This window comes from Buteo buteo, chromosome 5 (genome assembly GCF_964188355.1).
Source record: "Buteo buteo chromosome 5, bButBut1.hap1.1, whole genome shotgun sequence".
Lineage (NCBI taxonomy): Eukaryota > Metazoa > Chordata > Aves > Accipitriformes > Accipitridae > Buteo > Buteo buteo.
Genome location: NC_134175.1, coordinates 46,446,398 through 46,473,081, shown reverse-complemented (window position 1 = coordinate 46,473,081; position 26,684 = coordinate 46,446,398). Strand labels below are relative to the sequence as shown.

Below are 26,684 nucleotides of genomic sequence, written 5' to 3'. Positions count from 1 at the left end.
CTGTCTTTCCAAATCTTGGAGGAGCAATAAGGTATAAGGCCTAGGTGAATAAACACTATCACTTCTTAAAACTTCCTTGCTAAATTAATTGTTGGTATACATTCAAATACACAGGATATTTAATGTCACATAATAACTGGCTTCTAGTTTAGCTGACTCTACTGGTAATACTGTTTGTGACGAAATAGATTGCCTGCCTCATTATTAAATCACCCTGTTCTGGTAGCTATGCCAAGGCTGCGCCAATCAATGTCCTGGGCTACGTATTATATAAAACAGACAACAAACGCAGACAAATATGCTTTCTTGTTTGATGTGGTTGCTGTTATTGTTAATTAAGACAAATTATTTAAGAAACAAAAAGCTTGCTGCATTTTTATTTTTCCTTTTACTTCAAATTTTAATTACTCTGGAAGAGATATTCCTCCAATTATTTGTAAAGTAGCATAATTAGAAACTGTTGAGAAGCTCATATACTTTGTTAAGAGAAAATCCATTGTAGAACTTTTTCTTTGCAAATGTGCAGGGGAAATATAAATGGAGTAGCCTGGTCTCGCTACCAGAATGCAGCAGTGGTCTGTCGCTTGAGGCACACCTTAACCCTGCCTACCTGGCTTCCAGTACAAACAGAGCCTACAAGATAGGCTTTAGTGTTCTGAACGGGAAGAGAAGCAACGAAGCACAGATACTACTGACATGATCTGCCTACAGCAAGAACACTAATGCACTTGACTCAGATTTTATTGGCTCACATCACACAAACCGATGACATGAATGCACTCTAACTCAAGAAAAATATGAGAAGCAAGCAGCTAGAAAGAAGAAAACCAGGATTACCTAAAATTGCACTTATTTTAATGACTTCGAAAATTTTACAAAGCTGTAACAGAATATTTAGCTGCTTTAAAATAAAATATTTAACATTGAAATTATTTAGTCTTTACAATCTTTCTAATGGTTCTTTAAGAACTACATTATTGCCTGTAGGAGTGTTGGAAGATTTTATATAGGTTCAAAAAGCCATTATGGAAGAAAAATCCATGAATCATTATTGAACAGAGACACACAACTTTTGGCCCAAGAGGTTCATGAACCACTTGTCTCTGGTGGCTGTGAAACATGCCTGATTTCATATTCTTCCTTACACATCAAGTTTTGGCTATTTTTGGAGTCAGAATACTGGACTAGATAAATCTTTGATCTGAACTGACCTTGCTGCCATCTTATTATCTTTATCAGCTAATTTTCAAAGATGAATATAAAATGGACCAAAAGAAACGTAATATTTTCACATCTCCTGTTTATATGTGATGCCAGTAAAATTCTAGTGGGATTCTGAAAAGCATCTGTGAAGTTCGTTGCTTAAATTCTCCTGGAAACACTCTTTGATACATACAATGGACCTTGAATTTAGCCCAAAGTATTCCCCAAATCCTCTTGTTTATAACGAAGTGAATCCTCCTACTATATCCATGTGCTGTCCTCTGTATAAATACCAGCACTTGATGACTACAAAACAGGGAGTACAGGATTTAAAAAAAAAGGAGTATACCAAGACAGGATGAAAAGAACAGGCTGCCATGCTGTATTTACAGTAGTATTTTTAGGGGGCAGAGGGAGCGTTTTTACTTAAAACCTTAAATTTATAAAAACATGTAATAAATATTACTCATAAATTCAAATTATCTGAGCAGACATAAAAATTACATTTAAAATTAATATATAACCAATCAATACAATTTAGGAAGACAACGCAAAAGCAGTGCTAAAATCAGCATGTTTTAAGCATCTCTGCAAGTGCGAACAAAACATTAGCTATTCATAACCTTAACTGGGAATATTACTTAACCATATGACTGACTTCTTTCCTTATTCAGAGTCTAAAACCACAAATAAAACATTTAGTATCCCAAACAGCAACAATTCTTCCATCTATAATATTTTAGAAAAATAATGGACTTTTAAATGGTGTCACTGGCTTTCCACCTCTACAAGACAGGGTAAGTACTGTAGACTGTGCTATAGTCTATAGAAATTATTTTTCCTCACAAAGGAAACCTTATCGCTAGAAAGGTGTAAGCAAAGGGATCAATATGTAAAAATTTTATGAATTAGTTTTCAAACCACAAGAGTAAAACCATGAAAAAAAATCCCACACACAAGCTGAGAAAAATCTTTCATCCCCCAAAGGGCAACCCTCTTTCTTTTAATCAAATGAAATTTTTAAAGAACAATCGGAACCGAGAGCACCATCTTCCCTTTGTTCCCTGTACATAAACCAATTTTTTTTAATCTTTCCAGAAGTCTTTCCTTCTGAAGGAAACAAACAAAAAAAGCCCAACCAAATGCTCAGAAAGCACAATACACAAATCACTCCTTTATTCCCTATTCACTTTGAGTCAAAAGCAACTGCTTTCATAATAATCTATAAAGTACCATAAAAATACCATTAGCACCTCATACCTTACACAAATCTCACTAACATGTCTCCTTTCGCATTTAAGTAGTCCTGAATTTTCACATTCCTTGTTGAAAAGTGTTATTTTGGATCTTAAAAGTACATATTGTAATAAGGCACTTCACAAAAATAATGAAGACACATAATTCAATTCTAAACATTAAAAACTTTGAATTAGAAAAAGACATAGCGTAAATATGGCATTTATAAATAGAAAGTCTACAAGGAAATAAATCAAGAAATGTGATTTGCAAACGAAGTATCAACACTCCTTCAACTGTTAATCCACTTCCTGAGTTTGCTTGCTTGGCTGCAGATATAAGTATTCTTTTATCTTAAATAATTACACAGTAAACTCCAGATTTTTACTTTTTCCAAAATGAATTCAAAGAGAAAAGATCACAGGCTGCTGGCTAGTAATGCAGAATTGACATTCTCTGCAGAGTTTGTATCAGACTGCACTATTCACCCATGTCTGCTGTCCATACTGCAGATCTAGACTTCAAGCATGAAAGATAACAATATCAAGAAACGCCCAAATTATTTCTCAGAATGAAAATGGAAGTGTTAACGGCAAGTAACAGTCATAAAAATCTTTTCTGAAACAATTTTTCAGCAGCTGAAATAAACATGCCACTCAGGAAAGTACTTTTTATTGATCATTGACTGCAGAACTGTTATTACTATTCATTGATTATTTCCATCTACTTTTAAAAAGCATCATGATACGGCTTTTCTCATCAAAGAAATCAAATGACAACTGCCTGATAAGTCTTTCCCTACGACAATGTTGACAAGAAGATAGAGTCTGAAGGGCTGAAATTTTAAGTTTGGTAAGTGAAAAATCTAAGTATAAAAGCTAAAAAAATAAGGGGTAGAAAAACAATGCATTAAGAACTAAACTCTGCTTTTAGTTTTCTTGATGTAGTAGATGGCGGTAATTAACAACTCTGCTTTACCATCAGTTTGGCAGTCCAAGGCAATCACAGTATTCTGCAATTTTAGACCATTCATGTACCCTCACAGAATACCAGAAGTTCAGGACCAAATGAAACGAAGCACCACATATGCAGAACTACAGGCCAACTACATTACAGAATAGCTTGATTCAGAACCCTAAACTGGTTTATGGGTTGAAAGTTCAAACTGTAAAATGTATGTAAAACGGACCATATATCCAGTCTCACTTTCTTACATTGAAAAATTCAGAAGACAATCTTTTATAAAGCTTGACAAATGTAACTCAGAAAAGCAAGTACTGGGACAGATCTTTGTGTGTATCCTAAATGCATGCCATTAAGTATCGAAGTCCTAACATCTGGGTGCTTATTTGCCAAAGTGTCAAGTCCTAGCTAAGCCACAATCCAGTGTATATGCAGTGTATGACAAATGAGATTGTGACACAAACATAAGATTGGAAAGCAAGTGTGAATTCTACACTGAACAAATTATCTGAAACTTGAATAAAGTGTTAACTTTAACCATAGAAACCCAACAAAATTACCATAGTCAATTCTTTCTGTACAAGGATATCGTCTCTCACCAAATTGGTAGTGTTCTCTGAAGAAGCCAATCAGCATGTAGAAACTCTTTAAAAGTTCTTAAAGGAACTAAGTCTCTTTGGGATAGAAGAGAATCACCCTTGTGAAGGAACAGTCATCATGCAAAAGAGAACAGAGAAGTGACAAAGTATGCAGCCAATACATACTATTCAGAGTAGCAAATCTGAAACTAACTTCAAAATCTTGAAAAAGCAGAAAAACATCACTATACTGAACACTTACAGTTGTAAAGCTTTTGGAAAAGCCCCCTCAGTAATCTAAGAGATGGAGTGACTAAGAAATAGAATGATAAATTCAATATAAATAGTGATGCACATGTTGAAAACCAGTCCTAGCTTCACATATGAATAATGGACCTGAGCTAACCAGTGTCACTCAAGAATGAAGACTTTGCATTATGATAACATATGATTACGGTCCATGACAAAAAATGAGTCTAGTGTTCAGTACCAGTCAGTCCACCCACCAACCAATAATAGGAATTATTTGGAAAGGAATAGAGAATAAAGAGAGTAACATTGAACTGTTCTATAAACACACAGTTCTCTCCCTCCTCGAACACTGTTGTGCTTCTGGTCCCTTTTCTCAAAAAGAAGCCAAGAACACTGGACACAGTTCTGAGAAGGGTAAGAAGGATCCAAGCTACAGAACAGTTTCCATTGTTACATACAGAAATCTATAATGAAATCCTTAATGATTCTTCAGCTTGGAAAAGACAACTTGGCAGAATATGAGAGAGGTTTACAAAACCATAATTGGAATAAAGAGCATGGATAGTGACTTGACTACTCATAATGTCCTGATACAAAGGAAGCCAAACAAAGCTAGTAGGAGGCAGGTTTAGAGAAATCCAACAGTTAACAGTTTCTCCTGCAACAGGCCAGAGATTTGAGGGGACTCCGCGACAGAGAATGTTGTGGGGGCAAAAAAGTTTGCATAAGTTCATGATCAGACAAGTGCTTTGAAATCATCTCTTACTGAGATCTCAAAAGTGTGTCAATAGTCAGTTTATCAAGAGACAAACAGATTCAGAAATATGCTGAGCTGAAAAAGCTGGAAAGAGAGAGAATATGCAAAGGAAGTATTACATAACTTTGCCATGCGTTTGCTCTTCCCTGAATGTCCATTTATGGCTTCTTTGTTAGGCACCTACCACATATATCTGCATAAAATACACATTAGCGCATACATATATATATATATAATTTATTTGCACATATATAACCTTTGCACAAAGAATGAATATAACATGTCAGTAAAGGCTTGGGTTCTTCAAGATCTTCCAGAAATTCTGCTTATTCAGTTCCCTGTCCTCATCTTTATCTGTTTCATTTGTCATTTCTTGCAGTTCTTCATCCATGAAGTTTTCTCCTTCTTTTTTCCTAAACTGGGTTTTCTGAAAGATTCGACAATTTCATTGTCATGTGACGCGCACTAATGCCTAACCAGGAATTTCCTGTCCTTTGAATGGAATTTCCAGAACTACCAATGAGACATATGTGTGCACTGTAAATGCTGAAGCAGAAAGGTGCAGGAGGACAGAAGAAAATAGGAAGTGAGACCCTAGGAAGAAAAGGTTGTGGTGGTTTTATGATAATCAAATACTAGTAGATGATTGTGTTCATTGGTATTGTAAGACCTCACTAATTCATTTTGCAGCTGGAAAGTTCTGCAAAAAGAGAAGCTGATCACCGACCTGTCTGAAAGGTAAATATTCATGGAAAAAAATTTTTTCTTTCTTCATAATAAATGAAGTTCTAATTTTCATAATAGATGTTGAAGAATAAGCCTTCAGAAGTGTACACATATGTATACTTACTTACTGCACCTATAGCTGCTCATTTTCTTTGATTTACTTGTTTTTTTGATCCATACTTCTTTCAGAAGCAAATGGTGAATTTCAGAAATATTGCTGAACTAAAGTGTCTGGCTCATTTCAATTTGTTATGTGGCATAAAGCAGGACAGTGCTCCTGGTGCCTGGTGACAGCAACTAGGGTAAGTTTCAATTGATAGATAAGCCTACAGTGCTGCTGCAAATTTGGAGGAAGACAAAATAAAAACACCATGAGGCAAGTTTGCAAGTGCGCTGACCATGTGGGAGAGAAAAGGTGAGAAGGATCTTTTCTCCCTTTCCTTATGTTTCTTTTAGCTTAAAAAATGAAATGAAATGTTCACCCAAGGTTTGTTGCTAAATACGAAGCACAAAAACCAATCAGAAGGAAGGGAAAAGGCAACGCTGCCAGCAGCAAGACACTGATCTCTGCTCGTAACAGAACTATTCCTAGAAGTATTATTTTCCCTCTCTGACTTCTCATTTTCTTCCTCCCACTTCATGCAAGAGGGCATACAATGGGGAAATTACATATGTCACATGGAGCTATAAAGGGGAGACATTAGTAAGAACAGCCTTGGTCATGTACTTTCCTATTGAGAACAAGGTAAATGTAACCATTTACCATCTCCAAATCTTCAAAACTTGTTATGCAGACAGTATACATTTAAGAAGAACGCCCATTTTGTCAAACAGCATTAGTAACAAACTCACACATTATTTTGCCTTTAATTATATAAATATTTTTAAGACAACTCCAATATACTATAATGAAATCTACTAAAGCAATCATCATACAATTGTATGTTATGCATTGATGGCCATTTTCTGAAACAAGCAAAATTCTGATTTCTCTCACAGTACCCCACAAGAAAAAAGAAATAGCAAATAGTGTAAAATGAATCTCAACTCTTTTTTCTTCTTAGGATTAAGGGTAGAAGTATTGGAATAGTATGATAGGAAGTTGCAGGAAGAAGAACAAAGAAAAGACTTAGACCGAAACAGGAACTAAGATGACATGAAAGGCTTCAAACATTCCCTTTTAATTGAAATGTACTGTAATTAAAGCCAATTTTGATAATGGAGAGCATTATGGGTTTTACTCACATTTTATTCATTCCTTCTTTTTCACTTAGGCAGAGATAGGACTCTCTTTACTCCTTAGTACTGCCAGAAATCCCAGACAAAACCCCAAATCTTTGATTTCAACAAACATCCAGAACTTGGCAAATGCCGCCCTTGATGGCTTACTTCTAAGGATAACCTTTAGAAACGTAGCAAAATTCTTTACAACGTCCTATTTGTAATCCTCAACCCACTTAAGACTGATTTAGTTATCAGAGGGAAGTAAACAAGATGTATCTGACAGTCTCTGCAGCTTACATCTTTCCTGACCTCCAGCAAGACATACCCAGACTTGCCCACTGTAATATGGGATGAATGCCACTGGTCTCAGGCATGGGCTGACGTTTTTTTCTGTATCCAGCAGAGCCGACAGAATTCATCACTGTATTTCTCCCCGTTACTCGTCATGTTCATACCAGAGTTTAGCCCCATTGAACAATGTGGGAAGACAGAACATTGTAAGAAATCCATAATTCTCTAGCTACAATAACCTGGTGAGGGCACACAGTTTAAGCAGGTGCTCTGAGCTAGCGTCCCCAACTCTGCCCAGCCATGCAGCAGAGCTGGGAATATGGGGATTTCTAGCAAAGATGAAATGACAAGTAATTTGGCATCTTTTTTTTTTTTTTTCAGAGGCCTAGCCAGATGCAGAAAAGGACCCATGTCCACAGCTATATAAAACCATGATGGCAGTTAGCTATTCTAGTCCCACCCCCAGGCAAAAAAGGTCCTGTGCACACCTCAGTTCCACTTCAACCTGCTTGGTTTAAAATTAAACAATTTATTTGCAACTGCTATGCTCCTATAGCAGTTCTGGGGACTGGAACGCTCTCTCCTCCACACTGTGCTTCTCTAATGACTGATCAGGCCCAGCAGTGACACGTGTATTCTGTGGAGATTACACTTTTCGTTAATTGGCCATGTTCAATATAAAGAAAAGGAGCGGGATAAATAGATTAATCTGGTTCCGTACATGCCATGGTGGCAGATGAAAAGAGCACTGAACAGAGAGAATGAAGGAAACATGAAATAAGCAAATTACACAGACACAAGATTAGTTCAGGCTTTCCGTGGATCACAAGAATTGGATTTTATCACTCCAGATAAGACATCCCACACTGTCACCAATTCAAAGCCTATCTGCCATGATTGCATTTTATGTACCACTGCATATGGGCATGACTGCAGTTATAATCTGCAAGTTACAATTTTAATGTGCTTGACGTTACAAGCATAAAGTGAGCATTTTAATATGGCCAGGTATTAAGACATACATCTTGGAAGAAACAAGACAGGCAATACTGACAGAAACAGAGCAGTGACTTGAAAAACAGCAGTTTTAAAAAAGATACAAGTCTTGGCTGAGAAGTTGTCTAAACACAAGTTCCTAATGGTGAAAAGGGGATATGCCTAACAATGCATATAGTATTTCTTTTTGATTTGGTGCTGGTATGGCCTATGTGCCCTTTGCTAACATTCACATTTCAAGAGGAATGTGAATAATCTTGAAAAGGTTCAGAGAAAACAGACACGTGAGAACTCTTAAGGATTAGAAAGTACAAAGCTCTTAGTGGTTCAGCACATAGAGGCTTTTCAAGAGACGACTATGGGTTACTTTGACCTCAACCTATATATTCCTACAGGGAAAAATAACAGAAACATTGTCAGTCCAGTAGACAAAGTCTATAACTGCTACTAAGACTGGAAATTACCATTTGGAAATCTGTACCAGAAATAATGCAAAGTCTTAAGGGAGAAGACAATTATTTGAGGATCTTACCAGAGGAAATAGTGGTGTTTCCATCATGTGCTATTTAAAAATCAAGATTGGATGTTCTTTTCCAAAAGCCCATGTTTTTGTCTTAATCAGCCCATGAATATCCTATGTGTCATACAGAATCTCAGACGAGGCAATCACAAATCTCCCCTCTGGGCATATAAGCTATTAATACATATTTCTAAATTCATGCAGACTGAATAAACTGAGAAAGATATATATGTCAGTGAAAAAACCCCTAGTGACTAAGCAACTATCTTGTTCCCTAAATCCAGCTAGTATTCAACAGGTTGTTCTGCTGATATGCACTACAAATCAGGTCAGGAAGTATAGATGATTATTACATGCAGCTGTTCCTGAGAGACTGATAATCAGATCAAGAACTAAAAGTACAAGAGCCTCAGCTAGAAAAGGATCCCAGCTCTGAATGAAAGGATCCCAGCTCTGCTCCAACATTCTGCAGACAGAAGAAGAGACTGCAGATGGGGGATACTAAATCATTCTGTACCATGAGCCAAATAGAGTAACTGTCACAGCATTTACTACAATGCAAAGCAATATTTCCTTTTAAGACACAGATTACATAGCTTAATGCAATAAGCCCAAATATAAACCTGAGAGATCACAATTGAACATGCACAGCTAATATACGTATTTTTCTCAGCACAGTAGCCAAGCAGTATTCAGCTCTACCTTTTTGCTACTACTGGCAACATCCTCCCATTTCTCTTAAGTTTTTGTTTTGTTTTGTCTCACAGAGGGACCGTTTACTTGTAGCTATCATTTTTCAAGAATTTATTCTGCATAATACAGTTATCAGAATAAATGTTGCTTCTGTGGTTCAGAAAACTGTGCAAGACTGATATTCTCATGCGAAGGAAGAGAAAAGCAAAGAAAATGTGAGACGTGGCTGCTCTCACACTGTCATACTGTTTGGTCCCATGTATGGCACAGCATGTACTGATCAGTTCCTTTTTCAGTTGACAAAAGGCTTGAAATAAGTCTTTCTATGCAGGAGGGAAGGCATAGAGTATATAGGCACACAGAGGTAGAGCTATTAGCTATTTCTTCCTAATAACTTGGAAGAAATCCAGTTATTAGTAAGTTTGAAAACTGAATGAGACACACACTCTCCCAGGTGTGGCAGCCTGGATGAAAGAGCTCCAGAAAAGGACAGTGGACAAAAAGCAGAGACCACTGTGAGCTTAACAGCACAATATACCCTAACTTGGTGAAAATATGACCAAACGCCAGTGTTGTTATTCTGCAGCTCTTGTCTGCAGAAGGGAGACAACAGAGTAACTGCAATATTTAAGAAACTCTGATATTATTACAGGGAGATAAAATGAGATTGAACACTTCTAGGGTCTTTAGTGAAACACAACTTCCAGTTCAAAATGCAGCACATTTTTGGTTGCAGATATAAGAAAAGAAATGACTGAAAGACACATTTGCTTATGACTGATTGAAGTTCACAAAGCCTCTGACACTTCCAATTTCCCATTAGTTTTAACAGCTTCTGCATTTTCCAAAATTATTATGATATCAAGACTATAAAATATTTTTATTCTATCAGAAAGGTGTATATCAATAGGAAAGGATCCACATCAATCTAGACAGAAGTTTCCTCAGCAGAGAGACTTCAAAATATTCAACTTAATTATTTAAATATGTTTATTTTCAGAAAAAGAACTTAATAGATTTAGCGAAGGGATATTTTTATATTTAGCGTTATGCTTTATTATATTGATAAAAATAAATTTGCTCAAGTATATGAGTATAGAAAACTCACCTTCCAGAAATTATCTACTTTGCCATAAACGAGAGATTGATTCTGCCTTTTGATGTCATTAATGTGTTTAATGTCACTGGAATTCAGATGCTGCTCTACCACAAATCCAAGGAAGCTGTTATCCGGAGTGTGAGCTGTAAGAAACGGAGCATATTCAAAACCTTTTCAAGTATCAGTTAATGTTAGAAAAGCATGAATGTTGTCAGAAAAGTAGGTATAAAGGAACATATTATTCAACAGATCACTTCCTTCACACTCATACTGAGAGATACATTTGCTTACTTTATTATTGAGACTACTTATTATTTATTTTAAGTCCTGCTGCATATGTCTACTAAAGTAAGCAGTTATTTTCTGGCTTGTTTCTGACAATAAAAATTTTGTAGTTGGACCGAGGCCAATGATAATGATTTTTTGTGTGCTGAGCTTTATCTTATTATTAGAGATAAGAGAACCGGAAGAAATCCAGCTTGACAATCTCAGAGATGCAATACCAACAATTTGAAAGAAACCCCCTGGATTTATGCTTGTTAACAAAGCTGTATATTGCCCAATGTCACAAATAAATTTTAGTCAATTTCTTGGGTTCACCTCCTATGTTGGAAGAGCTAATTCCAACCATTCAACTCACTGGATATTACATATCCACGCTAATTACGAGCCTACAAAGTCACACTACACAGATCAGAATACAAATTTCACTCCCTAATTCACTCAGATCTGAAAGGTAAAGATCACTCAGATAAAATACTGAAAGGTGACAACTGAAGTTGGCAAAATTGTCATTAATCCAACACCCAGACAAAAAAGTGCATACAAAGGATATGCAATTTACTCCTAGTTTTCTGTATTATTTTTAGCCTCTGTTGGTCTTTTTCCAGCAGTGATATCCAGCAATACTAGCCACTGTTTTCCTCCTACAAAGACACAGACCTATAGGCTCATTAAAACTAAGGTTTTTTGCTGTTTTGTTAGTTTGTTTTTTTTTTTTTTCTTTTTGTAGGCAGGGTGTTTAATTCCAGGGATGGACTGCAACATTCAAGGCTTCAGGTAAAAATCCATCCCTACGATATAAACATTACTCCAACATGTGGGATTTTTGCGCCTCTCTAAAAGGTGTCATAGCCTCACAAGTTTACATAGAAATAGGCTGCAATAAGCACTACGATCTCCTCTATAAGCCTTCCTTTTAAATTCTGGCACACAAGCTGGTAACTTCTTACTAAGTGCGTTTTGCAAAGTTAAAAAAACCCAAACCAAAAAAAACCCCAAAGACAACGCCCCAGGCAATGCTAAACCTATAGTCAGAATTCTAAAAAAAAAAAAAATAAAAAATAAATCTATTGCAATTATGAGGTTTTGCTTTTTGATTCCTGAAAATCAGCCAACTGGATAACGCAGTAGAACAGAGAAACCATACACAGTGTACACTTCCCTCTGCCATTACATTTAGTCTTTCAAATGACAATTACTCTTTTTCACAAAAAATGCCTCAGCAACAGCTAGGCACTCACTTAGACCCAAGGACTTCTTAGAATTTAGCATAGCAAATGGCACGTTGCAAATATGCCTGAAAAGGGGCATTTTTCCATCCTTTCATATTTTTGGATGAGAGACTGCATTCAAAGGAGAGGCAAGGCAGTACACACTCAAAAGCAAAATAAACCTTTGTTAAAGTTAGCACTTAGAACTGGTAGAATTCAGTGCCTCAAACATCACTGACAGGAAGCACTCACATGGATTTTTAAGCAAGATCAGGCAGTTTTAAAAGTACCAGTGCTGTTACTTTGCATAAAAGAATTTAAATAAAAAACATAAAAGGGGGACCCCCCCCCTCATGCTTCTGGAAAGCCCAGAGAACAGTCAAGCATTTGGTAATATGCCACAAGTTTGAATATGGCTTGCTTGTTGTTCAGTAATAATTTTCTGCCCTTATAATCAGAGTTCTCAAAACATAATAGAGTCTGGGAATCTTGGGAAGCTGTCCAGGGTTCCAATCTGTCATGAAATCTTTACTGATGCATAACATGCACTTTTAATCACAATGCCATAAAGATGGTGTTATCTCTGCAGCAGAAAACAAAAAACAAAAATAAACTTTAAACATCACAAAACATGCTGACTCTTCTGCACCTGGTACAAAAAGAAGCAAAATCCTTGAATAATCTATAGCACTGGAATCACTCATGCTTCAGAATGAGTTTGCTTGCAATCTATTTACCACTTTTCCTGCAAAGGAAAACCCACAGTCATTTCCAGTAGTAAAAATTGGAAATGGTTATTTATTGAAATTCCAATATAGTCATACTCTTCTGAAAATTCATTATGAAGTGATTTGCTCTGAACAAGAGACTGTAACAGTAGTCTACACCGCCACAAGAGAGTTCTTCTGTATAGAGGAGATTTACTTTCTTCTGCAATCCTGTCGTGGTTTAACCCCAGCCAGCAACTAAGCACCACGCAGCCGCTCACTCACTCCCCACCCCCCAGTGGGATGGGGGAGAAAATCGGGAAAAGAAGTAAAACTCCTGGGTTGAGATAAGAACGGTTTAATAGAACAGAAAAGAAGAAACTAATAATGATAATGATAACACTAATAAAATGACAACAGCAGTAACAAAAGGATTGGAATGTACAAATGATGCGCAGGGCAATTGCTCACCACCTGCGGACCGACACCCAGCCAGTCCCCGAGCGGCGATTCCCCGCCCCCACCTCCCAGTTCCTACACTAGATGTGACATCCCATGGTCTGGAATACCCCGTTGGCCAGTTTGGGTCGGGTGCCCTGGCTGTGTCCTGTGCCAACTTCTTGTGCCCCTCCAGCTTTCTCGCTGGCTGGGCATGAGAAGCTGAAAAATCCTTGACTTTAGACTAAACGCTACTGAGCAACAACTGAAAACATCAGTGTTATCAACATTCTTCGCATACTGAGCTCAAACCATAGCACTGTACCAGCTACTAGGAAGACAATTAACTCTATCCCAGCTGAAACCAGGACAAATCCCAAGCACAAATACAGGCTGGGTGATGAGTGGATTGAGAGCAGCCCGGCAGAGAAGGACTTGGGGGTGTTGGCTGATGAGAAGCTCAACATGACCTGGCAATGCACGCTTGCAGGCCAGAAAGCCAACTGTATCCTGGGCTGCATCAAAAGAAGTGTAACCAGAAGGTGATTCTCCCCCTCTATTCCGCTCTTGTAAGACCCCACCTGGAGTACTGCATTCAGCTCTGGGGCCCCCAACTTAAGAATGACATGGACCTGTTGGAGCGAGTCCAGAGGAGGACCACGGAGATGATCAGGTGGCTGGAGCACCCCTCCTGTGAAGACAGCCTGAGAGAGTTGGGGTTGTTCAGCCTGGAGAAGAGAAGGCACTGGGCAGACCTTATAGCAGCCTTCCAGTAACTAAAGGGGGCCTACAGGAAAGCTGGGGAGGGACTTTTTACAAGGGCATGTAGTGATAGGACAAGCGATAACGGCTTTGAACTGAAAGAGGGCAGATTTAGGTTAGATGTAAGGAAGAAGTTCTCCACTGTGAGGGTGGTGAGGCACTGAAGGAACAGGTTGCCCAGAGAGGCTGTGGATGCCCCATCCCTGGCAGTGTTCCAGGCCAGGTTGGATGGGGCTTTGAGCAACCTGGTCTAGTGGAAGGTGTCCCTGCCCACGGCAGGGGGGCTGGAACTAGATGATCTTTAAGGTCCCTTCCAACCTAAACCATTCTATGATTCTATGATGATTTTGTATTTCATGGAGTGGGACTGAGGAGTGCACACACAGAGCATGCAGCTGTACCACAAATATTCATGCAACCATTTTCCTCAAGTGCATCATCACTCTTGGTGCTATCTTAAACAGGACCTCATACATGAATTTCCGAACAGCTGGACTACTTAAATACAGCACGATTGAGCTTTCATCTCCTTTTCCATTTAGGACATAAACCAATAAATATTAGCAAATCATGTGGATACGGAGCAAGCTCTACTTACTAAAGTCCAGACAGAAAATCTGCAACCACTTCCAAGTCACATTTCCCCACCACGCGTTTTGTTACTTGCTTCGAAACAACTGTGAATGAAGTCTTTTATCTTTTGAACAACCTTCACTTATATTTCTCTGGAAAAACTTGCACAGCGAATGTTGACAGACAAAATATGCCTCTCAAGAATTTCACAGGGCAACTGAAATCAAAAGCATGTCAACCAGACAGCAGCATGTATAATTCTGCTATGAAAAGCAGGAAAGTTTGAAAGACTTGACTATGAAGTCTGATGAGAGTGAACAGCGCATGCCCTGGCCTTAGTCTCAGACAGGGACCACCACCAAACTTTGGAGGTCAGGCTGGTCACTATCAAGTGTTTCTTTACAGACTTGGGCTGAGAAGTTGCTGCACACAACAGCATGCACTTTCCTCTTTCCTAAGTCTCACTTACCCTCAAGCTAGCTGGCAGTAGTGAATCTTTCTGCACCTTTCAGAGGTAACAAACTTGAACTACTACTACAATATGCAAGAGAAAGATCCTTTGATTCTAGAACTTAGTGCCATAAAGTCAGCCTAGGGCTAGAGCAGGTCACGGTAATCATTTAATCTGACCCAATTTATACAGAATTTATATTTTTTTTTGTGTTCTGTTTCTTTTTTTTTTTTTTTTTTTTTTTTTAGGATATTTAAAGGATATTCAGGATATTTTAGGATATTCAAAGATCTACAGCAATGCTGAAATCTACTACTTGTTTTTCAATAGCTTTGTACACTGCTGGCAAATACATGTGAATCAGTTCAGGATGCTCACAACATGAAAACAAGTTAGGTGAAAATTTTGAGAAATCCACAAAAAAGTAGAGACAAAAAATTACTTTTGCTGAGTGTTAGATTATTAATCCTGAACGCAAAGAAATAGCGAAGGAATTGTGCTGCTCAGTTGTTGAGGGGAAAAAAAGCAGAAATACAACAACATAGTTAACATAGTTACAAACTTCAGTTTAACATGATGAAATGCAAGAGTGCAGTTTGTAAAAATGCAATCTAGCAAGTTCCTCAAAAACCTATCACTCCATAGCAGGATTTGAGAAGGCAAAATTAACAAAAGCAAACTCACTGACACTTGAAGGAAAAGCCAACCACCACCTTCCATGGGTACCCTGAGACTAAAGTTCCCTATCATTATTTATATTAAGTTGATATTGTTATTTTCTGATTACTGGATGGAAGCATGATAGAGCTTTTGCATAGACACTTACTGACACTTACCATTCTGCCCATTTAGCAGTTGCATTTTATTAAACTGTGAACTTGTCTTTCATAATACAAAAATTCTTGTCAATGACAGCATTCCTTTTTAAAGCTCCAAATTCTTCAAAAACACAGGGATACTTACGGAACATTGTATAGAACTGCTGTGGATTAAGGTTCCACTTTCCCCATGGTGTCTTGTGGCCTTTAGACTGGGCATAATGGGCATGGTTAAACTCTGGTTCAGTTCCAAAGGAATCCAGAACTCTTAGCATACACCTAAAAGAAAAAAAAATAAAAATTACTGTAGGTACACATGCATATGTATATATAAGCATGTGTGTGTATATATACAAAGTTACGATAATGAAGAAGGTATGTTTTGTTTTTGTTTGCAACTGTGGATGATTTATAAACTAAAGGTACATTTTAATTTCAAACATTTCTGTTCATATTACATTCACAAAGACATTACGATCAGCAAATTCAAGGATATATCAGACATTCAAATAGCAACCCTGGAGCTTATTTTGGGTTTCTTTGTTCTTACAGAACTAAGTTATGCTTTAACATCCAAGTAGAGCTTATGGGAATGCTACTGTGGTCACCTACATTCCTGAGGCTCTGAAGCAGAATTTAGGCAGAAGAAAGGATTCTTCATCTCTTTTCTAATGTTCTCACCCATTACCACAAAATCAAATGCAACGGCCGAGGGCCACGTGCCAAGAAGATCAGAGCAGAACAGTACTTTGTCTTTAGACAATTGTATTTATTCTCCAGGTTCTGACATTTGGGTCAATTAGACCTACTGAAGAAGCACTAAAGACAGTTTAATTTGCCGAACGCTTGCAGTCAGACAGATCATTTATTTGTTTATGAAACATTTTGTCACAGACTTTTGAAGAAACAATATAAAAGTCAAATGTCTGCAACAACCGGTCTACAACTGAGAGAAACCTTGGCATTGTATTACAAAGGGTCTGGGATGAGAGAATTGTACTCAGTCCTTTATTTAAGCTCCTATTAATTCCTTGCAAAAAAATTACTTCATTTACGAGTGGCTCCTTACAAAAAAGGGCCAATAATACATAAAAGGCAGAAAAAGTCTCAGTATGAAGAAGACAGCACACATTCTAGCATACAGATTCTAGCAGTTATGTTTCCAAAATGCAGCCTACCAAACCTTTAATATGGCTTGGACAGGAACTTTATGGCCATCATACTGACTATTGGCTCCACTGCAAATGAATTAGATTATATGGTTCCAATCAACAGAATTTTCAGAAAAAAGTTATATAGGATGTGTTCCTACATCATGTGCCACTATATTACAAAGACATGAACTCATATCATTGCACATTGTATCACTAGGCTTGTACATGCCAAGGTGGAGACACAACCTCACGGGTGGCAGAGAAGGGAGGCAGCTGCAAAAATTACTACTAAAAATGGTTGTATTTCCCAGTCTTCAACACTTCCCATGCTCCAATCCCATACACATTCTGTTCAGTAAAACACCAGGATTTGGCTTTAAAATGGGAAAGAATTTAGCCCCCAAAAGGTGAAAGAACTTAGCTCCAAGCATTTTTCAGCTTTAAAAGATGAAAGAATTTAGTCCCAAAAATACATTTACATATTTCTTATATGTTACTCCTTTCTCTAAAGTATCCGTTAAATTGGCAAATAGAAAAAAAACCAGCAACTTTTAAACTCTCATGTGAAATGCTACCTTTGTATTTGAAAGTACAAATAGAACAAATTTCCTTTTTTTTTTTAATCTTCACAGAGATCTTCCAAGCAAAAAGAAAGTCAAAATATACAAGGCATTATGATTCACCAAACAACAGAGCTGACAGATCAGTTTCTGTGCAGTGTTTTATGTCAACTGTTCTCAATGAAAATATTTTACAACAGTGGCAATTATCTCTGCATCATACAAAATACTCCAGCAGGACCAAAACAACTTCTGCACTGATGAATCATTCAGTAATAAAAGCCCTCTTATTTCTTGGCAGGCCTTAAAACAAAATTCTTATCAAATATACAGCTTTTGGCCAGGTACTTGAGTACAGGGAAATGAAAAATGGGTGAATGCTACTGAAAAACTGCAACATAACTGGAGTTTGTCAAAGTGTATATGTAAGGAGCACGACATTGCATGTGATCATCTCAAAGTGCTTTGTTTCCTCTCTTTTTTCTGTATTCAGATGTAAGGTATGTAGCACTAATTGTTCATGGGGATATGCGTAACTATGTCCAATACACACAGGGTCTCTGAAGCAGGACAGGAAATGTGATGCAACAGAAACTAAGCTAAACCGGAAAGAAGGGAAAACAAAAAATATTTATATCATTCGGGCATAAAATAAGTTGGAAAAGAGAAAAAGATCACAGCAGAAAGTGCAAGTGTGTGCAGAAACGGTATGAGAGATCAAAGGTTCAAGTGGTGAACCTAATCCCTAAAATGCAGCAGAAAAGAAATGGTAAAGATTTAAAATTTAGAAGTGAATGTAATTAATGCCAGTCATGCTGAACTGGTATTTTAACATATGTACAAATGCCTCAATTGTCTCCCAAGTACTATATTCTCCATTTGTTTCACTTAGTGGTTTAAATCTCTTTCAATTGAACTATTTTAAAATGAAAAGTTTGATTTTTGCATACAATATTTTAGCATTTCTAAAGTGAGATAATTCATTTCAAAAATGCAAGACAGTATTTTTTTTTTAAATCAGGGATATATTTTAAATAAAATCTTAATTAAGTGTGATTTTAACTTCAATTTTTACTCCATTCTCCCTTCCTTCCTAAAATGTCACCTAGCTTTAGCCCTGAAGTTGCAGAGAATTACAGCATGCCTTGGAATTGGTGTGGGACTGATTAGTCTATTCACTGACTAATTAAAAAGAGGATTGGTGGGTGGCAAACTGCTTATAGAAACATCCATATTAAAGTCTTCTTTCTTCTAACATATTAGAAGTGAGAATTTTGGGTCTTATAAAAAACAAACAGACAAGAGTAACCCAGGATTATCACCATTTTTAAAGTGAGCATTTTTCCATAAATATTGGGCACAAGCACAATCTTAACTGGGCTGTCCTAGTGGAAGTATTTATACACATTTATTCATATCCTTCTCCCTCCTAAGGGTATAATTTTTCTCTACTTACACATACTTCATCTTTGTTTAAACAAGCAATGCTGTCCAGCAGCACCCATCGCTGTCAGTAACTAGTGTTTATGCCAGCATAAACGGTTAAATAAAGGGTACATGTATGACAGTGGCTGCAGACATCTTCCTGGGAGCAAGCTGGTCAACACCCAACCAGTTCTGGTTTGGAAGCTCTGTAGGTGCGCTGAGCTCAGGCACAGCAACATGCCAGCACAGATACGTGGACTCCAGACTGTTTCTGGCTTATGTCCAGCCAGCTCAGATCATGAGCAGCTCCTGTCTGCCTATGGAAATCCTTGAAGACACACTCATTAACTTTCAGGCCACTCAGTACTTGCATTTAAAATGCAAAAACTTCGTCAGAAAATAACCCTCCTAAAACAGATGTATTCTAGAGAACATGTAAGAAGCAGGAATGTTGCTCTTTCTTCAGGATAGCTGTCATGTTAATTTATTTCAAGAATAAAGCCAGCTGGATTTTTGGCATATGGGAATGAGTCATTGCTAGAGAGACTGTAGAAAAATGAAAAAAATACCAGATTCTTACGTGCCGTATGGAGGATGCGGGTCCTAAGAAGCGCAGTGAGCTGCACTCATCAAACTGTATTAAGCTACTAATTTTTATGTTGCTTTATTGCACATAAACTGCATTCAAATATCCAGAATTCAGAACTGAAAAATACAGCATGCCCAGGCATACTGCTTGAAAATAAGGTGCACTCAAAAATGAGATCTGTTTTCCTATATTCATGCTATTTACAGCACCAATTATACCGCAGATAAAGCATCTGCTACCAAGAGTCATTGGTGCTACAGATCTCAGATGTACAGAACAGTATTTCAGTTGTTCAGAAATACTCAACCCTCAGAGCAGCAGGGTCATTCTTTTGAGCTAGCAGTTCTAGAAACCTGATTTTAGTTCTAGAAACCTAAAAATTTCCTCAGGGCTCAAGTTCACTCACAAAGATTATATACAGCACCCTTACCAAGAGACTGTTCTGAAGGCAGAGGTTTATTCTAACACTCTATTCCAATCTGAAGTGAATAAACAAGTTTTAATTAGTTTGCATTTGAGTCTGGTCTGCATAAACCAGACTGAGCTGACCCACACATATCTGCTGAAAAACTATATGGCACAAAGCAAAACACTTTCAAGACAAAGAATCATTCTTACTGACATTAAATACCACTAAGAACAAGGGCTATAAGGCAGCTTTATTTGTGATAATGTTTATTTTACTGAACTGAATTAAACAAAAATATATAACTATGCTTTATACTGGACTTAGTAGTTTTAACTTAAAAATATTTTGATGACAGAATTTATGAGGTAACTCATGATGCTGAGAAAAAAAAAAAAAAGATTGCAAGAGGATCCTCAAATAGGAGATAGCACGCCTGAAGCTATGAATTAATTCTTCTGCTCTAACCAATTCTGGTAGCCTCTGCTAGACTCTGGACCCTGTTTTGTACACTGAACTTGAGAAATAGTATCAAGTAATTAGAGAGATGCCCAACAAATGCAACAAGTTTGATGAAAGGTCTATGAAACCTAAATTATAAGTAATGATCCAAACCCCTAAATTTATTTTGAAGAAAAGCAAATTGAAGGAAAAGCAGTATATAAGATATTCTAGAGGCTAGCAGAGAGGGGAAGGAAGTAATTTATTCCCCAGAACCATATTAGAATAAGCAGTTATGGGCAGTTTGCAAGAAATCAGGCCAAGAAAAACACTTTAAAGAAAAGCTTACCAATACAAAACAATGGCTGGGGCATCTTTTGCAGTCTTCAGTAAAAGATCAGGCAAAAATCTCTCAAGAAGGACAAATACATCCGATCTACTTTTCAGCAAGGCTATGGACTAGATGAGGTCCCCTTCCATCCCATGACATCCAGTATTGTAGAAGAGAGGCATTAAGTAATTTTTTTCTTCTTCAAAGGACTAACAAAACCTCCTATACTACCTAAGGTACTTATTTAGAGTTGAATTAAATTCTACTTTCCTAAACCAGAAAAAGTCCATCATTATTACAAATTAGGAATCAATGAAAAACAGATTGACACTTAAGATTTAATGATACATGAAATAACCACGAAAAATTGAAGAGCTCATCTAATAATCTCAATGTCATGGTGTATTTCCATATCGTCATTACAGAATATACCAAATAGGAAATAGAAAGCAAAAAGGGAAGAAACATTTTAAATTTATAAGTAAGTTTTTATATCCTGACCACAATACTGTATGTGATTGCCTAGTGACAATTACATCTGGCAGACAGACAACCAACTGTAGCTCAGTGGAAAATGGGATTATCTTTATTAGCAGGCTCCAAAAAACTAGAATATCCATCTACTCCTCTGCTTCAAAAAAAGAGATTAAGAGTAATCTAATCTGCAACGTTGATCATAGTGCTCTCATTTAAAATTATGCTGAAAAGACCCAATGCTCTAGAAAATCCTGAGGTTGCAAGAAATCAGTTTTTCTGCCTGCAGTGAACACCTTTCAATACCTTCCTTCAAGTAGGATTTACTGGACTTTACGGATCATGAAACACAGCTAATTTGATTAGGTATAGAAAAATCAAAGTCAGTAATTTAGATTTGGTTTTACTTCATGCTGATATGTATTCGTACAACACATGGGAGGCTTGCTAATTTAAAGTTATTGACAAAAAGAAATGTGGTTCTAAAGCTGCAGACACTAAGAAGGCTGTACAAAGTAATTTGTTCTGACCGCCATCTTCCATTTCTAATGGAAAGATGTTTATAGATTACAGAAGCAACAATAACTGCAGTTTATTCTTTAGACCTACCCCTGAAGACAAGTCTCTGCCCAGCATCTTAAGGAATGGAACAGAAAAAATTGCATTGTGGTTGTTGGGCAATACAATTAGAATAGATGAATCTCCACAATCATTAAACCAGTACAGCTACAAACACTGACAAGCAAAACATGCCTTTGGTATTCCAGCTAAACAACAAAATCCAATAATCTCTCATCTACTAATTTACAGAACAAAAGGTGGGGGAGGGTGTGTAAAGAAGGGAGGGAAAGACAGACAAAGATGATGACTCAACAAGATAATATAATTCATTAAGATTAAAAATGCTTGAATCCAAGAATCCCAAACTTGCTGGGAGGGTACAAAGATGGTATGCAACAAACAGGTAATAGCCCCTTTATGCCTAAGAGTGAAAGAGAACAGAGAACCACATTTTCACTTTTAAATAAATTCAAATTCATGGGAATGTACGCACCTCAGTATTTTGACATGTGTTATTCAACAAAAGCTCCTTCAGAAAGCAGTTAAGAGGTCAAATAAGCGTTACACTTACTGGTAATGTACCCATGATGGACCAAGGGTTTTCTTAAACTGAGTGAGTCCCACAATATCAATGTAAATGAGTTCTACAACTTTATCCCCCTGGGTAGGGCAGCCAGATCTGTTACCTACAACCTTCTTCATAATCCTAAAAAAAGAAAGAAGGAATATGGAAAAGTATTACTTTCCAAATACCTTGAATAGATGCTGTAATAATATTTATACCAATAATTCCCCTTTCCAAAAAAGCTTTACTCTTGTCTTTTCCAAATCAGGAACCATGAAAGAACATTCAAATGCTAAAGATGCTCAGCTTTTATTAAAGTAATGTTTATACATCAGTAAAGCACTAATTTTCACTAAAAACCTCATCTAGTTTAAACGAGAGTAATATGTTGGAATGTTTAAAAATAGTGTGCTTTGAAATTATTTGAAATATTTTCTGACTTCTATTGACAGCTTTATAGTATAAGAGCTCTCTATAAAATGATGCTGTCATGTTTGTTATAAAAAAATGAAAGCTACAGAAAAAGTGTACGTGCTTAAGCTTAAAACAGACGTTTTATGCCTAATGCTGAACTAGTATGCAAAGCAAGACAAAAATAAGTAAGGTAGCAATTTGACCTAACATAAGCAATTAACTACATCAAAAATAACATGTTTAAAGGATTTAAACTTTTATTTTAAAATGAGATACTGAGTGAAGAATAGCAGAAACTGAAGAAGAGGACACAGAATTATGCTAGTCTGTAGCATTTCCTATTGCAGCTGGTTAAAGCACCTGGAATGTTAAAGAATAAGCTGCTTAGTTTGAATTTTACAGCATTCATTTATGAAGTCTCAGGAGCCTGAAGCTACAATGAAAACACATTACCCTTTTCACAGCACATACACTTAGCTCATGAAAATAATCTTATCATCTGTTTAGTGAATTATCACTTTCATTTTATGCTTCAAGAAATTATATACTGTTAATAGAAGCTTCAAGAGTCTACAATTCTTTTTTTTTTATTCCAGTTTCAAAAGTGAAAGTAATCTCCTTACTCCTTGAGCTCTGCCAGTGAAGCTGAAATCCTGATGTCATGGCCCAGTAAGTAGAGAGATGTAATTAAATCACTCCACTGGACTAATTCACCAAGTGGGCCACCGCTAAACGCATTTTCTGCAATCTTGAATCCAGATTCTTTTGTCAAAAGCCCCAGATGAACAAGAATCTAGAAAGGAAAGTCATATGTTAGAGTTATCGACATTAAACATGCAACTATTATTCCTCACAGCATTTTTTCTTTCTATTAAATTCCAACTATGGCCAAAAAATCAAACAAAAAAATCCAACACTCCCACCCTAATAATTTAACTTTGCAACGGATCTCTAGAACAGTAATTGTAAGAGCGTTGTTTTGCACTATTATCTGCCACCAGATCAGTGATTAAACAAGCCCCCAAAACTGGTGTTATACACAAAATAATCTGTAATTCTGCACAGCAAGTCGTGCTTACATTAACTTATTTTGATTGAATAGCTACTTGTATTCTCAAGTAGGATATACTTGCTTATGCAAGACAGTATAGTTAAGGATGCTGTTGTGAACAAGCCATTAAGAACTTAAAAGACTGCATAAGAGTAACAGGATGCTTTCCAAACCTCTCCTCTCCATGGCCACTGGAGGAGAGTTTTCTCTGTAGTTCCCTGAAATCTGTGCTTGCCTTTCTAAAAAGCACAGAAGCTGAGTTCCAAACACTTTGCTACATACTGGGACTATTATTTGAGTGTGGGTAGATACAATGCCAAGCATAAAAACTTCCAAACACCAAAAAACTTCTCCCTCACTCTTTATAAAGAAGCAACATTCATAACCCCATTTTGTTCTAATCTCTTGCAGCTCCCAGAATTGAACTGGACATATTAAAATGAAATCATCATATGATTTAGAAAAGCAACTTCAAAGGACTTTTAAAACCAAAGAATAAGCACTAGAGCATCCCATCAAAACTGCCTGTGCAGTACAGTACCACTTCTGTTTATTCTTGAGTTTATGTATTCTCAGATGTTATATTTCTTCAGTGAAACAGGCTGGAGGGCTGCTTGAAATAGAAGGGCTTCTCCTCGACAGAAGGTGAGCCTACTCAAGGACTGTGCTATGTGACAAACATTAGAGCCACAACATGGAGCCTAGACCTCATGCAACAACTGAGAATCTCAAGCAAGGAGCCGAGCTGCAGCCAGCCACACTTAAGAGAGGGTAGAAACATGACTGTGCATGGCCTGCTGTCACTCAGGACTGCCTCCAGTAAGAGCAAGCCAGGAAGGGAAGCCCATTGTTGTGTTTACAACTATTGCCTTCACCTTAACTAGTTGACATTATTAAAAAAAAAAAAAAAAAGGGAATTAAATAAAATAGAACTTTTCACTACAAGAATCTCATGGTTTTTAAATTGAAGTCATCACAGGAGGTCTAAACTGATCCAATCCAAAGTTGTGGTCAACTTTAAGTCTACTCAAATTTAAACAGAAATACGCCATTTAAAGTCTCAATTTTGGACAAAAAACATGTACAATTGTTTTTTTTATGACTATGTGAAACACTCTAATGTCACCAGCTTGCAGTAAATAAACAGTTTCTCCCTTTAGAAACTTCTACATAGTCTCTATTCAAAATTAAAGAGGTTAGAAAACTTACTCAAAGATTGACTCATGGCAAGTATATAAAACTATTTGTAAAGCAAATACCCAATGTAACAGTAATTTCAAACAGCGAAATACTTCTTGAAAAGAGGCACAAGTATAAATACAATGCCTTTTAGACATATTTGGTATTTCCACTCTGAAGTAGCTTCTGGAACAAGAAGCTTAAAAGAGCCTATATGACTACAAATGGCAGGACTGCAAAAATGTTTTCATCTACCTTTTTTCGTTTTCTCTTCTCCAAATTTTGTTTTTCTGCAAGTGATTTAATTGCTTCAATCCAGGTATCAGCCATTCGTCTGATGCGTAACATCATCCACCTGAATTCCTCATGTCTTGACATCATTTTGTAGAGATTATCAAAGTTGATCCGAATTTCAGCCTTCAATTAAAGCATTAAAAAACATTAATTATTCTTCAAATAGTGTACTTTCCAGAAGTGAAAAATCTTCTCAAATGTGAACTCTGTGCTTTACATTCCTCATTAAAGAAAAAAAAAAAAGAGACACTCCTAATGCTAAAGTTGAGGTTTTAGTTCAAATATTTAAGATATCTTTAAATAGACATTTCTAAGCTACATAAATTACTGTTATTTTTATTAGTAGTATTGGTAGCCCCAGAATATGTTTGCAATATTTCACAATGTATTTTTTTCTGCAATATAAGATATGGTTTTGTTCATGTGCTTCAAAATGAGGTTAAAGTACCTCTAACACACAATATAAAATCAGAACAGTATGCTGAAGATTCATGTATATCATGAATCTTCCAAATACAAGGAATTGTCCTATTATACCATGAAGGAAGAAACATTACTAGAGTATAAATTTTAAAGGAAATACTCGTTTTAAAACTAGACTGATCTAAGAACAACTGGCCTTACAAAATGAGACACACTATGTCTAAATTATGTAAGCAATGTTCACATACAGCCCAGAAATTATCTTAAAATACCTAAGTGCTACGTAATTAGGCTACAATAGTTTGGAAACAAGTCTGTATACTGTAGAGTTTTTAAAGGAAAAAAATTAGGAGTAATCAAAATGTTACTACAAAAAATGAAATGTATATAAGCCTCTTCCGTTAAGACATTTTTATATATAAGGCCCAGATTTATGGGACAATAAAAATGGACAGTTTCACATATGGTCACTCAACACTGGTGAACAGTCTATGGATTTTCAATTCTTCTCAGTATCTGTGTACAATATTTCATATATTTAAACAGAAAAATGTTTTTAATGGAAATCTGCAACCAAGACTGCAGCACGGTACAATGACTGGAGAAAACACACGATGAGCTACATATATATAGCCAAGGATGGTTCCCTTCAGTTTTGAGGAACTGAGGAATAAAAATGGTAAATTCTAGTCTTATTAGCACTTATGTGGCCCAGGATTCCGGGATCTTTTGCATGAATCACAATTACTGAATTATTTCTCATGTTTTAATGTTGTTCTTACCACTGTTTTTTGATCAGTTTCTTCATTAGGATTTTTTGCTCTCCAGGGTAAACGAGGACACCAATTTTCAACCTGTAAAACAATCACATGAAAATAAATGATTCTATTCTATTTTCAGCTGATCTACCAAAGTCTCTCACTGCCTTTATATTACACCTTTCTATGGCTTAAATAAGGCATCAGCTGATTAGTAAGTCACCACAAGGTAAAACTGCTTTTTTCGAAGAAAAGCTTAAGACGACTTTTTGCAATTCA

The 26,684-nt window shown here is 36.7% G+C and overlaps 1 protein-coding gene across 1 annotated transcript in view; it reads right to left on the bottom strand.

The window, feature by feature from the left end:
• MGAT5 (alpha-1,6-mannosylglycoprotein 6-beta-N-acetylglucosaminyltransferase) overlaps positions 1–26,684 on the bottom strand; it is a 139,389-nt gene that overhangs the window by 27,411 nt on the left and 85,294 nt on the right. Inside the window, exons 6-11 of the mRNA XM_075028898.1 lie at positions 26,430–26,501; positions 25,186–25,347; positions 23,324–23,493; positions 22,293–22,427; positions 15,926–16,059; positions 10,548–10,681 (exon numbers count right to left, since the gene is read on the bottom strand). Of these exons, the coding sequence (XP_074884999.1) occupies positions 10,548–10,681; positions 15,926–16,059; positions 22,293–22,427; positions 23,324–23,493; positions 25,186–25,347; positions 26,430–26,501 (807 nt within the window). The remainder of the gene's footprint in view (positions 1–10,547; positions 10,682–15,925; positions 16,060–22,292; positions 22,428–23,323; positions 23,494–25,185; positions 25,348–26,429; positions 26,502–26,684) is intronic.